A 17,500-nucleotide genomic window follows, 5' to 3' on the forward strand; every position below is an offset into this window, starting at 1 on the left:
CGCTGCCAAGATCACGTCACTTTCCAGAATATTAGTCAGTATAACATATGCACCAAGAAGTAAGCAAGAAAAACACAAAACAAAACAAAACAAAACAAACAAACAAAAAAAGAGCTAATATTGTCCGCCTTGATATCTGCATTGCTTCAAAAGTTCTTTCACTGTTGGCATCGAGTAATCTTTGCTGGCATGGCTGCCCACGAAAAGCAGTGACTCAGGAATCGACCAATCTATATATATATATATATATATATATATATATATATATCAATATATATATCTGGAGTGAGCCGCTTGCCCAGTAGGTAGGTAGACCACACACAGTTTGTAGGTCTATAATCCGGCTTAAAGATAAAAAGCTTCTGGGTACAACCGTTTATTATGTAAAAACAGACTTGGGTCAGGAGTGAATGGTGTATGGATTGTGCAATTGTTATTATTTTTGAAGTTAGAAAAAAGAAGCTTTATTATACATCTAGAAAAAAAGATTAATAACATTTCTTCATAGCACAACAGACACATGTTCAAAATAAGGAAAGAAAGTGAACAAAATGAAAAGAGAAGTGTTTCATAACTTCGACATATTGTTGTCAACATATTTGGGAAAAAAAAGGACTGTAACTTAACGGATAAAGTTATAAAACGATAAGTAAGTGAATGCATGAAAACAAGGAAATAATCACTATCGTCATCACCTTTTAACCTTAATTGTGACAATACTGGAATGAGTCTTAACTCACTCAGTACGGCCAGTCCTCTCTTCTCCTCTACACAGACCCCTCGGATGTCCAGTGGGTGTCTGAATGACCCAACCTTTAGCTTCCGTCGTTAGAATTGTGGTATTCTTTGTCAACATTCACCTCTTCAGTATAAGAGCCTTCTGCTTGCAATATTTTGATGATGGTAATTGGGGTGAAACGCTGTTAGCGTCGTCTCTTTCGCCGTTCGTATGGAGAGAGTTAAATCAGACACTGGAATGTGTCTTAGATTAGATGCTGGAATGTGTCTTAGATTAGATACTGGGATGTGTCTTCAACTTGAATACTGGAATGTGTCCTTTAAGTTGAATACTGGAATGTGTCTTGAAGTAAAGTATGACTGGGTAACCAGTTTGTTTCAAAGTCATTTATATTGTCCATGTCATTCTTGTTATGTTCTTCAATGTTAAATCACAACAGATAGTCTTCTTCTTCTTCATTACTACTCCAACTTCTACTGCTGCTACTACTACCACTACCACTACAACTACAACAACTACTGCTACCACTATTGCCGTCCATATAATAGATGTGTGTGCTTGTGCTTACATAAATAGCCATAGGTCATGCATGTAGGTGTATGTGTGTGTGTGTATATGTGTGTGTGTGTCTGTATGTGTGTACTGGTGTGTGTGTGGGGGTGGGTGGGTGGGTACATACAGCAATATTTGTACATAATGCTTCTTTTTGAATTAGTTGTGTTTATAGCCATATGGCTCACAGTGTGTGTGTGTGTGTGTGTGTGTGTGTGTGTGTGTGTGTGTGTGTGTGTGCATACACACACACACACGCATGCATACACACTCACATACACACACACGCGCACGCATGCACGCACGCACGCACACACACACACACACCACAAGACAACACACACACACACACACACACACACACACACACACACACACACACACACACACACACACCCCACCCCCCACCTTCCACACCCCCTTACCCTCCAAACTCCCAACACCACACACACTTTAACATACACAGCTATGTCCACTAACACTTCCGAACAGGTCACTAGTGAGTGACTGCTGCAACCATATATACACACACAGCGAATCGACACTGTATAAGCCCCTACAGCACAGCACAGCACAGCACAGCACAGCACAGCACAGCACCCAAACCAATCGATAATCAATGCCACCTGTATCCGGTCTCCACTCGAGTTAAGATAACGTTCTAGTGTGGGGCAGTAAGTACTAGTCGCCATTGTGCCTGTTGCTCCCGTCCGCCCCCCCCCCCTTCACACCCCCCCCCCTCGCCTGCTTCCCCCCCCCCCCCACACACACACCAAAAAAAAAATCAAAAAAATCGTTGCCTTGCAAAAAAGAAAAAAAAAAAAGATTGTCGTCAAAACTCACTTTGATTTTTTTGTCGCCTTTTGCGACCATGACATTAATCAATGAGAATTTAACTGTTGCATTGAACTCGCCTCTGTTTCGATCTTACCTGATTATTTTGTCTTCTCTCTCTTAGATTTAGATATATACATATATACATATGTGTGTGTGTGTGTGTGTGTATTTATGTGTGTGTGTGTGTGCGTGCATGGGGGTGTGTGCATGGTGGGGTGGGGTGGGGTGGAGTGGCCCTGGCTAGTGAGGTCTATCTATCTATCTATCTATCTATCTATCTATTTATCACACACACACACACACACACACACACACACACACACACACACACAGACAAAGAAACACACGCACATACACACAGAGAAACACACTCCGTCAACATAGCTGCATGCCTCGTCTGTCTGTTTGTGTCTGTATGTATGTGGGTGTGTATATTCATATGTGTGTCAATTTAAATACGTACCCAACTACAAAAAACAAACAAAAAACACAGTCACACAGACCACTGAAGCATTAGCGGAAAGACTTCATGTTGACCACACCATGTGTATCGCGCGACACTGTGTGAGGAAGGATCTGGGGGTCTGTTCGCTGTACAGTGAGTCGATGTGGACAGAAGAAGGCTTAAAAGCTGTTGACTGCCACACTCATTGACACGTGATCTGTGTGTGTGTGTGTGTGTGTGTGTGTGTGTGTGTGTGTGTGTGTGTGTGTGTGTGTGTGTGGCTTACTGGCTATCTGGCTGTATGTGTGTGTGTGTGTGTGTGTGTGTGTGTCTGTGTCTGTGTGTCTGTATGTGTCTGTGCGTATGTGTGTGTGGCTGTCTGGCTATCTGGCTACGTGTGTGTGTGTGTGTGTGTGTGTGTGTGTGTGTGTGTGTGTGTGTGTGTGTGTGGCTTTCTGGCTATCTGGCTGCATGTGTGTGTGTGTGTGTGTGTGTGTGTGTGTGTGTGTGTGTGTGTCTGTCTGTCTGTCTGTCTGGCTATCTGGCTACGTGTGTGTGTGTGTGTGTGTGTGTGTGTGGCATTCTGGCTATCTGGCTGTATGTGTGTGTGTGTTTGTTTGTTTGTGTGTGTGTGGCTGTCTGGATATCTGGCTCTGTTTGTGTGCTGGGAGGGGGAGGGGGGGCGGGTTGCGTATGTGTCTGTATGTGGGTGTGTATATTCATATGTGTGTCAATCTAAATACGTACCCAACTACAAAAAACAAAAAAACACAGTCACACAGACCAGTGAAGCATTAGCGGAAAGACTTCATGTTGACCACACCATGTGTATCGCGCGACACTGTGTGAGAAAGGATCTGGGGGTCTGTTCGCTGTACAGTGAGTCGATGTGGACAGAAGAAGGCTTAAAAGCTGTTGACTGCCGGCATGCCACACTCATTGACATGTGATCTGTGTGTGTGTGTGTGTGTGTGTGTGTGTGTGTGTGTGTGTGTGTGTGTGTGTGTGTGGCTTTCTGGCTATCTGGCTGTGTGTGTGTGTGTGTGTGTGTGTGTGTGTGTGTGTGTGTGTGTGTCTGTATGTGTCTGTACGTATGTGTGTGTGGCTGTCTGGCTATCTGGCTACGTGTGTGTGTGTGTGTGTGTGTGTGTGTGTGTGTGTGTGTGTGTGTGTGTGTGTGTGTGTGTGTGTGTGTGTGTGTGTGTGTGGCTTTCTGGCTATCTGGCTGTATGTGTGTGTGTGTGTGTGTGTGTGTGTGTGTGTGTGTGTGTGTGTGTGTGTGTGGCTGTCTGGCTATCTGGCTACGTGTGTGTGTGTGTGTGTGTGTGTGTGTGTGTGTGTGTGGCTTTCTGGCTATCTGGCTGTATGTATGTATGTGTGTGTGTGTTTGTTTGTTTGTGTGTGTGTGGCTGTCTGGATATCTGGCTCTGTTTGTGTGGTGGGAGGGGGAGGGGGGGCGGGTTGCGTATGTGTCTGTATGTGGGTGTGTATATTCATATGTGTGTCAATCTAAATACGTACCCAACTACAAAAAACAAAAAAACACAGTCACACAGACCAGTGAAGCATTAGCGGAAAGACTTCATGTTGACCACACCATGTGTATCGCGCGACACTGTGTGAGAAAGGATCTGGGGGTCTGTTCGCTGTACAGTGAGTCGATGTGGACAGAAGAAGGCTTAAAAGCTGTTGACTGCCACACTCATTGACACGTGATCTGTGTGTGTGTGTGTGTGTGTGTGTGTGTGTGTGTGTGTGTGGCTTTCTGGCTATCTGGCTGTATGTGTGTGTGTGTGTGTGTGTGTGTGTGTGTGTGTGTGTGTGTGTGTGTGTCTGTGTCTGTGTGTCTGTATGTGTCTGTGCGTATGTGTGTGTGGCTGTCTGGCTATCTGGCTACGTGTGTGTGTGTGTGTGTGTGTGTGTGTGTGTGTGTGTGTGTGTGTGTGTGTGTGTGTGTTCTTGAGTACTTTGTGTCTGATTGACGTGTTATTCAAAAGCGCTTTGAGTTTATTGTAATCATTATTATTATCATTAGACGGTTATTAAGGACTCCATTCTTATGTACATATGCAGCTTTAGCATTGGAACTTCATCTTCTTCGTCCATGTGTGTGTGTGTGTGTGCGTGTGTGTGCGTGCGTGCGTGCGTGCGTGCGTGCATGTGCATGTGCATGTGCGCACGCGCGTGCGCATGTGTGTGTATATAACTGTGTGTGCGTGTGCGCACGCGCGTTCCTGTGTGTTATAATTTTGTGTGCGTATATGTGTGCGTGCGCGTTATGTTTTGTGTCTGGTGTATAGTATTGCACAGAGCTCTCTCTCTCTCTCTCTCTCTCTCTCTCTCTCTCTCTCTCACACACACACACACACACACATACAGGAAGACAGAGAGAGAGAAGAAACCCAGACAGACAAACAGACCGACAGGTACAACGTGAGAGAGTGCTATATATATATATATATATATATATATATATATATATATCACGCAACTTACTCAGACCTAGTGAACGGAGATGTCAAGAACCAACGCACAACATAATTGTTCCATAATTGGGTGCACCATCTCAGCACCCTCTGACTCACCTCCCACCCACCTACCTCCAACCCCACCCCCCCACACAAACACACACACACATACCCCACACCTCCAAACACCCCGGGACCAGCCCCCTATACCTTTGTGCTCAGTGTGAAAGCAAGCACGACAACCAAATCAACCGATTTCAAATCAGAACGATCATAATAACCAGCGGTGCATGACCGCCACAGTCCGAGGTCCGATCAACCGTACCGTGTCAGTCTTTTCCCAGAACACTCTAAAGAGAGTTGGGCATGTTAGCTGTGTATACACGAAACGACTTAACTAGAGCTCTCTCTCTCTCTCTCTCTCTCTCTCTCTCTCTCTCTCTCTGTGTGTGTGTGTGTGTGTGTGTGTGTGTGTGTCTCTCTCTCTCTCTTCACACACACACACTCACACACTCTCTCTCTCTTCACACACACACACACTATCTCTCTCTGTCTCTCTCTCTCTGTGTGTCACAGGTTGAACCGGTTTTGACATATGCAGCAGAAATTTGGGGACTTTTGATTAATAGTCAACTCGAAAGGGTGCACACATTTGCTATTAAACGTTTTCTCGGCGTTCCACTACACTCATCAAACACAGCACTATATGGGGAAACCGGCAGATATCCACTGTATGTTAAGACTTTCGTAAAATGTGTAAAGTATTGGATTAAGTTGACAAGGCTACCGGCTTCCAGATTGTGTAAGCAAGCGTATGAGATGATGTTACTGCAAGAAGAGAGAGGCAAACAAAACTGGGTTTATCAAATCAAAAAAACTCTAACTGAACATGGATTTGGACTTGTTTGGATGTGTCAAGGAGTGGGTTACGAAAATGTGTTTATCTCAGAATTTAAAGATAGATTGATAGCATGCTATAAACAAAATTGGCATGGAGAAATGGAAAGTAATGATAAATATAGCTGGTTCTTTTCCTTCAAGACAGCATTTCAGACAGAAAGATATATTTCAGTCATAACAAACAGGTGGCACAGAGTCAATCTTGCTAGATTTAGATTGAGAACAGTCGGGCTGAATGCTAATAAAAGATGGTTTGAGACAGGTGGATTAACATCTCCTTGTCCAATGTGTGGCGAGAATAAAGAAGATGAGATACATTTCATGTTCAGTTGCAAAGGATACGAGGAGGTTCGGGAAAACTGTACACTCTTTAAAACAGCTGCAGCAAAGAGGAAAGACCTGGTCAGTGTCTTAACATCAAATGACGAAAATATTATCCTCTCACTTGCAAAATACGTCTCAGAGGCAGTAGATACACGGAAAAAGAAAATAAATGATCAAAATGCCCGTTAATTCATAATATATACAAACATTAATGGTTTCCAAAATGATTTCTTTGAGGGTTAAAATTAGAAGCAGATAGAATTAGTATTTGGATGGTCAATCTAATGATGATGATGTTGTTATTTTTTTGTGTGTGTGCAATTTTGTTGGCTGTTGTTTATTGATATAACCTTTGTAACATTAGGTGCGTTAGTTTTTGTTTTTGTTCTGTTTCGTTTTACTTTTTCAAATGATTGGATAAAACGACACTGTAACTTCCCCTGTACCCCCCTGTCACATGGGCTGTTAAGCTAATGACAGTAAAGAGTCAAAGTGTCAAGTGTCTCTCTCTGTGTCTCTCTCTCTTCACACACACACACACACACACACTCTCTCTCTCTGTCTCTCTCTCTCTTCACACACACACACACTCTCTCTCTCTCTCTCTTCACACACACACACACACTCGCGCACTCTCTCTCTGTCTCTCTCTCTCTTCACACACACACACACACTCTCTCTCTCTCTGTCTCTCTCTCTCTTCACACACACACACACACTCTCTCTCTCTGTGTCTCTCTCTCTCTTCACACACACACACACTCTCTCTCTCTCTCTCTCTCTCTTCACACACACACACACACACTCTCTCTCTCTTTTAGTGTGTATGCAGTCTTACCAAACATACATCAAAAGCAATAACTCGCTTGTTGCTGTGCTCTTTCGTTTTGTTTTTTTCTTCAACCTGATTGAGAAAACGTGTATGCATATTACACATCTAGATGCATTGTGCTTGAAGTGCGTGCACACACACACACACACACACACACACACACACGTTTCAAGTTTTAACAAACATGAACTGTAACTATAACCGTGTGTGTGTGTGTGTGTGTGTGTGTGTGTGTGTGTGTGTGTGTGTGTGTGTGTGTGTGTGTGTGTGTGTGTGTGTGTGTGTGTGTATCTGTGTGTGTGTGTGTGTGTGCCTCTGTGTGTGTGTGTGTGTGTGCGCGCGCGCGCCTCTGTGTGTGTGTCTGTGTGTGTGTGTCTGTGTGTGTGTTTGCAGAGGAGGCGCACCCTGACCAGACAAACCAGGCACACTCCCCGGGGCCTTCCTCTCTGCCCATGCCCACGTCCATGTCGTCCCCACTAGCAGGGCAGCGCAGCGGTGGTAGTAGTGGTGGTGGTGGTGGTGATGCAGACTGCAGAGTGGACGTCCTCAGCTCAAGCACTCACTCCACCCTCTCCTCCACCATCTCCTCCACCCTCACCAGCACTGACACACTAGCAGCATGCAGAAGCGAGGACTGGGGGCAGGTCTCTGAAGACTCTGCCGTCTACACGGACTTCGACTATGACGGCACCGTGGAAGATGCCGGCATCCTTCCCAAAGACAACCGAAACAGGGAGGAGGAGGAGGAGGAGGAGGAGGATTCCCGTTGTGGAACACCAACGCAGAAATACCTAGGGACGAGAAAGGGAAGAGAAGAAGAAGATGACCACCACCTCCAACGGGTGAGAAGAGGAGTGGGGGGGAAAGATGATGTGGACCACCCCTATCAGAGAGCGAGGGGAGAGAACCGTTTTCTCGTGGGGGAGGAGAGAAGGCAGTACAGTGAAGACGGAGCCATGTCAGCCGTCACCAGGGCTGGGGAGGAGGGTAACGTGGTCGAATCCGCCGTCTTGCAGCGTCTTGGCAACGCAGGTTTGAGGCGGGAGTCGGTGGAGGAGGTGGAGGAGGAGAAGAAGAAGCACGCCATCACCAGGGTGTTCGTGCGGGGCAACACGGTGTGTGTGGACACCATATCCCCCTCCGCCGGCGGTGTCCCTGCACGGGAGAGGCAGGCTTCATGTTCCTCATCCTCCGCCGCTACAGGCAGACGGAGAGAGAACGACCAGCCCTCGCTAAAATCTTGGGGCAAGGAAGACTTAGAGGCACGGCTTCCGACTACCACCACCTTCCCTACGGCTGCAGTTCAAGAAAGAAATTCAGGCCTTGTTTTTAACCATCGAAAGAGCCACGAGACCAACGTGAGAAGGAGTCCAAGGTCTAGTGGGCTTTCTTCAGCGGAAGACATCCTTTCGACCCAGTCGCCCAGAAGGAAGTTTCAGCACTCGGAAGAGCACGGCCTAGACGTCTCCCACAGCACGTCTTTGACCGCTCAAATCGCGGAGAGACCGACCAGCCCCAGCCCCCAGAGATCAGCTGGCCGTGACGGAGGCCCTCACTCCGGGGGGACGGCCAGAGAGGGACAGGGGGCAGACAGAGCGGCGGACACGTCAGCCAGCAGCAGTCTGGAAGCCAGTGCCTGGACCCCACGCCGTTCAACGCTCCCTCCCTACCACCGTTATCCTCCACGTGAACAAGACAAACCTTCTTCTGGGGGAAATGGCGTTGAGAGCGTGGCGAACTCTGTGACCTTAACTCCGTCCACGTCTGCAAACACTAGCTCTTGTGACCGTGACATACTCACCAACCAGACACGAGGTGTGTATACAAAGACCACATCGCCAACACAGAACTCCACACCAAGTTCTGTTGACGTCTCCACTGAAGACATTCCCGACAGCAACAAAGGACACCGACATCATCATCATCATCATCAACAACCACAGAAACATATGAAACATCAAGTTTCTATGCCAACAGCAAAGGAGGCTGAAGAAACAAAGCCGTGCGGAGGAGAAGTAGTTCCAGAACCAAGACCGGAACCTATAACAGAGACTGGAGAGCAAGCAGTGGTCAGACGGAAGGTGGAGGAAACTCCCACTTTTATCACTTCCCTGGAGGACGAGATGACCACCAATGACCTCGCGGAGTCCTGGACCACATCTGAATACGGGACAATGTCTCCAAGGATCGGGTCCGACTTCAACTCTGTCAGTCAGGATTCAGGATTCCTCAGCAGCAGCAGCAGCAGCAGCGGCTTCGCCTCTTCTTCCAGCCAGGCAGCTGCAGGGGTAGACGACATCAACAAGCTGAAGACCACCCGAGACCACGATCTGGCTCCAGTGACTGACCGTGGAGTTGCCAAGACCTCTTCAACCTTTCAACTCCCTGACCAGACATTTACAAAAAGCTGCCATCAAGGAGAAAGGACAAACTACGGAACAAGTCTCAATACATCGTCCACAACTACGGTAACTTCTCTCGCTAAGGACAAGAACTTAATCCTGGACGGCAAAGCGTCCATCGGAAACTCATCCACTGCTACGAAAACGTCTCTCGTTAATAAGGACAAGAACGTACTCCTGGACAACAAAACAACCCACGCTAAAGAAAAAGAAGAAGAAGAAGAAGACAGTTTGGACGGTACAGTGACAACGAACGGTTCTTCTTTCTCCAGCCCTGTCACGTCCCATCAGCAGTCTTCGGCGCTGACGGTGGTGACAAACGGTGGTAGGCAGAAGCTGCAGACCGTGGCTAGCAGCAAGGAGGAGGAGGAGGAGGAGGAGAGGGTCGTTGTTAGTGGTGAGGACAGAGCCCACAGTGCACAGGGGAAGCCGGAAGCTGGATACCCCTGTGGCTCACCGCCTGCTGCTGCACGTGCCGCTGGTTCTTCTTCTGAGGCCAGCAGCGTCAGGCGCGCCCTGACTCGAAAGGACAGTTGGATATGTAAGCATAGCTGACACTTGTATACGTACACATGCACGCACGCACGCACGCACGCACGCACGCTCTCTCTCTCTGTCTGTCTGTCTGTCTGTTATGAATGTTTGCGTCTGTTTGTGTCTGTGTCTGTATCTACAAATATTTGTACATAATGTGTGTTGGTGCGTGTGCGTGCGTGTCTGTATCGTTATGTCTGCAATTGTGTGTGTGTGTGTGTGTGTGTGTGTGTGTGTGTGTGTGTGTGTGTGTGTGTGATTTTTCTGCGTGCGTGCGTGCGTGTGCATGCGTGTGTCTGTGTCTGTGCCAACTGCGAATCCACTGACGACTGTGTTTTGTTGAACACTAACAAGAAGAAGGGTGGCAAAATTTGACCATCTGTTTCCGTCTGTAACGCGCGCGTACGCGCGCGGACACACACACACACACACACACACACACACACACACACACACACACACACACACACACACACTATCTATACATACATACATGCATACATACATACATACATATGTATGTGTGAGTATATAGGTTTCATGGCATTGTGCACAACGAACTTGATAAGTCTCATATCTGTATCAGTTTCAGTTTCAGTAGCTCAAGGAGGCGTCACTGCGTTTGGACAAATCCATATACGCTACACCACATCTGCCAAGCAGATGCCTGACCAGCAGCGTAACCCAACGCGCTTAGTCAGGCTTTGAGAAGAAAAAAAAAACAAAGAAAAAAAAAGATAAGCGTACACACATAAATAAATAAATAAATAAACAATAATTATAATATAAAAATGTAGTAGTAGTAGTAGTAGTAGTAGTAGTAGTAGTAGTAATAATAATAATATAAATAAATAAATAAATAAATAAGAACAGAACTGTAGTGTTTGTCTAATGTCTTTTAGACCTCGTGACATTGAAACATTCTATTCTGTTGTGTTGTGTTCTGTTTTGTACAATGCAATTCGTAATCTATTCTATTCTGGTTTGTTCTACGTACAATGCAATACGCGGGTATTCTTTTCTTTTCTTTTCTACTCTACATACAACACGAGTGTCATCAATTCTATTCTGATCTATTCTATTGTATTCTGTCCTGTCCTGTCTTGTTCTGTTCTGTTCTCTTCTGCATACATGTGTGTTCTGTTCTAGTCTATTCAACATACAATATGATACGTCTGTCGTGTATTCTATTCCATTCTATTCTCTTCCATTATGATCTGTTCTGTTTTGTTCTACATACATACATACATACATACTTGCGTCATCTATTCCATTATACACACAACATAATACGTGTGTCATCTATTCCATTGTACACACAACACAATACGTGTGTCATCTACTCCATTATACACATAACACAATACTTGCATCATCTATTTTATTTCCATACAACACAATACATGTGTCATGTATTCCATAATACACACAACACAATACTTGTGTCATCTGTTCCGTTATACTTACAACACAATACGTGTGTCATTTATTCCACAATGCATACAACACAATACGTGTGTCATCTTTTCCATAATACATACAACACAATACGTATGTCATCTATTCCATTATACACACAGCACAATGCATGTGTAATGTATTTCAATATATATACAACACAATACGTGTATCATCTATTCCATAACACATGCAGCACAATACGTGTGTTATCTGTTCCATTATACATACAGCACAATACGTGTGTCATCTGTTCCGTTATACATACAACACAATACGTGTGTCATCTGTTCCGTTATACATACAGCACAATACGTGTGTCATCTGTTCCGTTATACATACAGCACAATATGTGTGTGTCATCTATTCCATTATACACACAGCACAATACATGTGTAATCTATTTCAATATACATACAACACAATACGTGTATCATCTATTCCGTAATACATACAAGACAATACGTTTGTCATCCGTTCCATTATACATACAGCACAATATGTGTGTCATCTATTCCATAATACATACAACACAATACGTGTGTCATCTATTCCATAATACATACAACACAATACGTGTGTCATCTTTTCCATAATACATACAACAGAATACGTATGTCATCTATTCCATTATACACACAGCACAATGCATGTGTAATCTATTTCAATATATATACAACACAATACGTGTATCATCTATTCCATAACACATGCAGCACAATACGTGTGTTATCTGTTCCATTATACATACAGCACAATACGTGTGTCATCTGTTCCGTTATACATACAGCACAATACGTGTGTCATCTGTTCCGTTATACATACAACACAATATGTGTGTGTCATCTGTTCCATAATACATGCAGCACAATACGTGTGTCATCTGTTCCATAATACACACAGCACAATACATGTGTAATCTATTTCAATATATATACAACACAATACGTGTATCATCTATTCCATAACACATGCAGCACAATACGTGTGTCCTCTGTTCCATAATACATACAACACAATACGTGTGTCATCTGTTCCATAATACATACAACACAATACGTGTGTCATCTGTTCCATAATACATACAACACAATACGTGTGTCCTCTGTTCCATAATACATACAACACAATACGTGTGTCCTCTGTTCCATAATACATACAACACAATACGTTTGTCATCTATTCCATTATACATACAGCACAATACGTGTGTCATCTGATCCGTAATACATACAACACAATACGTGTGTCATCTGTTCCATTATACATACAGCATAATACGTGTGTCATCTGCTCCATAATGCACACAGCACAATACGTGTGTCCTCTGTTCCATAATACATACAGCACAATACGTGTGTCATCTGTTCCGTAATACATACAGCACAATACGTTTGTCATCTGTTCCGTTATACATACAACACAATACGTGTGTCATCTGTTCCGTTATACATACAGCACAATACGTGTGTCATCTGTTCCGTTATACATACAGCACAATACGTGTGTCATCTGTTCCGTTATAAATGCAACACAATACGTGTGTCATCTGTTCCATAATGCACACAGCACAATACATGTGTAATCTATTTCAATTTACATACAACACAGTACGTATATCATCTATTCCGTAATACATACAACACAATACGTGTGTCATCTGTTCCATTATACATACAAAACAATACGTGTGTCATTTTTTCCATAATACATGCAACACAATACGTGTATCCTCTATTCCATAATACATGCAGCACAATACGTGTGTCATCTGTTCCATAATGCACACAGCACAATACATGTGTAATCTATTTCAATTTACATACAACACAGTACGTATATCATCTATTCCGTAATACATACAACACAATACGTGTGTCATCCGTTCCATTATACATACAGCACAATATGTGTGTCATCTGATCCGTAATACATACAACACAATACGTGTGTCATCTGTTCCATTATACACACAGCACAATATGTGTGTCATCTGATCCGTAATACATACAACACAATACGTGTGTCATCTATTCCATTATACACACAGCACAATACATGTGTAATCTATTTCAATATACATACAACACAATATGTGTGTGTCATCTATTCCATTATACACACAGCACAATACATGTGTCATCTATTCCATAATACATACAACACAATATTTGCGTCATCTATTTAATTCTACACACAAACACAATACTTGCATCATCTATACCATTATACACGCACAACAACACGTGTGTAATTCTAATGCCCATCCCATTCTGTACTGTATTCTGTTCTGCTGTGTTGACAGACGTGGACGTGGACGAAGACTGGAATATCTCCAGCCTCCTGCTGCTGCCTCTCTTCCGCATCCTGTGCTACGCCCTCTCCAGGCCAGAGATGCCCTATTTCTGACTACTAAAGGGTTGAATTTAATTTTTTTTTATAGGGGCTCAAGGCGTTGTTGCCTTTAACTGGTTGCCAGATGGTCCACCAGAGATGCCCCTGCTGTGGGAGGCTAAGGGATAGAAGAAAAGACTATAAGGTAGAAGAAGAAGAAGAAGAAGAAGAAGAAGAAGAAGAAGAAACAGAAGAAAATGAAACATGAAAACAAGAAGGAGAAAAAGTAGATTTATTTTATTTTATTTTTATTTGTTTATTTTGAACGGCCATACGGGCAGTGAATTCTCAGTCACTGTGTCCAGGGCTAGGCACTGAAAGGCAGAGGCCAAAAAATCCTGCCTCTCCATTCGCCTTAATTTTGTTGGGGTGGGGGTGGGGGGTGGGGGGGGGGCTGTTTGTTTGTTTGCTGTTGTTTTTTGTTTGCTTGTTTGTTTTAACATTCCTTGACCGAAGTCATGTTTCCATCCACCTGTTCACATGTGGGGTGGAGTGAGGAATAATCGGGGTGTCAAGTGTCTTTCCCGAAGTCATGTTTCCATCCACCCGTTCACATGTGGGGTGGAGTGAGGAATAATCGGGGTGTCAAGTGTCTTTCCCGAAGTCATGTTTCCATCCACCCGTTCACATGTGGGGTGGAGTGAGGAATAATCGGGTGTCAAGTGTCTTTCCTGAAGTCATGTTTCCATCCACCCGTTCACATGTGGGGTGGAGTGAGGAATAATCGGGGTGTCAATTGTCTTTCCCGAAGTCATGTTTCCATCCACCCGTTCACATGTGGGGTGGAGTGAGAAATAATCGGGTGTCGAGTGTCTTTCCCGAAGTCATGTTTCCATCCACCCGTTCACATGTGGGGTGGAGTGAGGAATAGTCGGGTGTCAAGTGTCTTTCCCGAAGTCATGTTTCCATCCACCCGTTCACATGTGGGGTGGAGTGAGGAATAGTCGGGTGTCAAGTGTCTTTCCCGAAGTCATGTTTCCATCCACCCGTTCACATGTGGGGTGGAGTGAGGAATAGTCGGGTGTCAAGTATCTTTCCCGAAGTCATGTTTCCATCCACCCGTTCACATGTGGGGTGGAGTGAGGAATAGTCGGGTGTCAAGTGTCTTTCCCGAAGTCATGTTTCCATCCACCCGTTCACATGTGGCGTGGAGTGAGGAATAATCGGGTGTCGAGTGTCTTTCCCGAGGACACACCACCAGTGATGTTGAAACGGGGCCTCGAGCCCTGATCATTGGTAAACAACGATGTTTCAGAATTTCTAACTTTCCTGGGCCCCTTCCCAAGACTTTCTCTGTCTGTCTGTCTGTCTCTCTCTCTCTGCCTTCTTCTTCTTCTTCTTCTGCGTTCGTGGGCTGCAACTCCCACGTTCACTCGTATGCACACGAGTGGGATTTTACGTGTATGACCGTTTTTACCCCGCCATGTAGGCAGCCATACTCCGCTTTCATGCCGGGTGTGCATGCTGGGTATGTTCTTGTTTCCATAACCCACCGAACGCTGACATGGATTACAGGATCTTTAACGTGCGTATTTGATCTTCTGCTTGCATATACACACGAAGGGGGGTTCAGGCACTAGCAGGTCTGCACATATGTTGACCTGGGAGATCGTAAAAATCTCCACCCTTAACCCACCAGGCGCCGTCACCGTGATTCGAACCCGGGACCCTCAGATTGAAAGTCCAACGCTTTAACCACTCGGCTATTGCGCCCGTCTCTCTCTCTGTCTACTTGTCTATTTTTCTTTTTCGCTCCACCCTCTCTGTCTCTCTGTGTCTTTCTGTTTCTCCCTCTGTCTCTTCTTTCCTTGTTTTCTCTATCTCTGTCTCCTTCTCTTTGTCTCTTTCACTCCCCTCTCAAAATCTCTCTCTTCCTCACCCCTCTATCTCACCCACTCTCTCTCTTCCTCACCCCCCTCTCTCTCTAATCCTCACCCATCCCTCTCTCTCTCTTCCTCACCCCCCACCCTCTCTCTGTGTCTCTCTTCCTCACCCCCCTCTCTCTCTCTTTCACCCACCTCTCTCTCTCTCTTCCTCACCCACCTCTCTCTCTCTTCCTCACCCCTCTCTCTCTCTTTCACCCCACTCTCTCTCTCTTCCACCCCACTCTCTCTCTCTTCCTCACCCCTCTCTCTCTCTTCCTCACCCCCCTCTCTCTCTTTCACCCCACTCTCTCTCTCTTCCTCACCCCCCTCTCTCTTCCTCACCCCCCTCTCTCTCTGTCTCTCTTCCTCACCCCCCCCCCCTCTCTCTTCCTCACCCCCCTCTCCCTCTTCCTCACCCCCCTCTCTCTCTCTTTCACCCCCCTCTCTCTCTTCCTCACCTCTCTCTCTCTTCCTCACCCCCCTCTCTCTCTCTCTTTCACCCCCCTCTCTCTCTTCCTCACCTCTCTCTCTCTCTCTCTTCCTCACCCCCCTCTCTCTCTCTTCTTCACCCCCCTCTCTCTCTTCCTCACCCCCCTCTCTCTCTCTTTCACCCCCCTCTCTCTCTCTTCCTCACCCCCCTCTCTCTCTCTTCCTCACCCACCTCTCTCTCTCTTCCTCACCCCCCTCTCTCTCTTTCACCCCCCCTCTCTCTCTCTTCCTCAACCCCCCCTCTCTCTCTGTCTCTCTTCCTCACCCGTCTCTGTCTTCCTCACCCCCCCCCTCTCTCTCTCTTCACCTCCCTCTTTCAGTCTTCCTCCCCCCCTCCCTCTCCCCCATCTCTCTCTCTCTTCCCCCCTCTCTCTTCTCCCCGCTCTGTGTTGGCTGTGTATGAAATAGCCAAAGATGCGGAATGTCACAAGAATGGCAGAATAATAAAGATATGTATAAAATAGATAGATAATAAACTAAATCAACTGATTTAAAAAAAAAGTCACGTTGTCACGTAAGCATATCTTTTTAAAGGGAAAGATTTTGTATTTTACTGCCATTGTGTCATTAGTTAAAAAGTGTTTTAAAAATATTTTCTTTGGTTTATTTCTTTCCCTTTTTGTTGTTTTTCTTTGTTTCTATAATTAGCGTCTTTTCACTAGTAAGTGATATTAGACGGGGGGAGGGGCGGCGAGGGTGGGGGAGTGGGGGGATTGGGGGGGGGGAGGGGGGTAGGGGGAATTCTTTTTATTATGTGCTGTACCAGGCCCTGCTGGAGAGGATAGGGCGTGTGGGGGGAGGGGGTGTGGGGAGGGGCGCGGGGGTGGGGGGTGGGGGGTGGGGTGGGCGACAATGGTCACTTCTTGGCCTGTCGGCTGTATCATAATAATAATAATGGATACTTATATAGCACACTATCCAGAAATCTGCTCTAGGTGCTTTACAAAATCGCTTTTGTTAACATAATACATCATATCTATGTCACATACACACACCAGAATGTGACTACACACACACACACACGCGCGCGCGCGCGCGCGCGCGCGCGCACACGCACGCACGCACACACACACACACACACACACACACACACACACACACACACACACACTCTGTTAATGTACTTACTTAGGGTAGGGTTGTACAGCTAGCTCCTCCTGTGGATGTTATGTATGTGGACAGTGCATGTCTCATAGCCGTGTGGTGCGTAGTCCCACAGAAGCGATCTGCATGGTGAAGGGGTCAAACCTCCCCTGTTTAG

At 45.5% G+C, this 17,500-nt stretch overlaps 1 protein-coding gene across 1 annotated transcript in view; it reads left to right on the forward strand.

Annotated features, from left to right (window-relative positions):
* LOC143298735 (uncharacterized) overlaps positions 1–14,234 on the forward strand; it is a 19,777-nt gene extending 5,543 nt beyond the window's left edge. The window contains exons 2-3 of the mRNA XM_076611664.1: positions 7,491–10,040; positions 13,797–14,234. Of these exons, the coding sequence (XP_076467779.1) occupies positions 7,491–10,040; positions 13,797–13,900 (2,654 nt within the window). The 3' untranslated portion in view covers positions 13,901–14,234. The remainder of the gene's footprint in view (positions 1–7,490; positions 10,041–13,796) is intronic.
* The last annotated feature ends 3,266 nt before the right edge of the window (positions 14,235–17,500 follow it).

Source organism: Babylonia areolata, chromosome 2, assembly GCF_041734735.1.
Source record: "Babylonia areolata isolate BAREFJ2019XMU chromosome 2, ASM4173473v1, whole genome shotgun sequence".
Classification (NCBI taxonomy): Eukaryota; Metazoa; Mollusca; class Gastropoda; order Neogastropoda; family Buccinidae; genus Babylonia; species Babylonia areolata.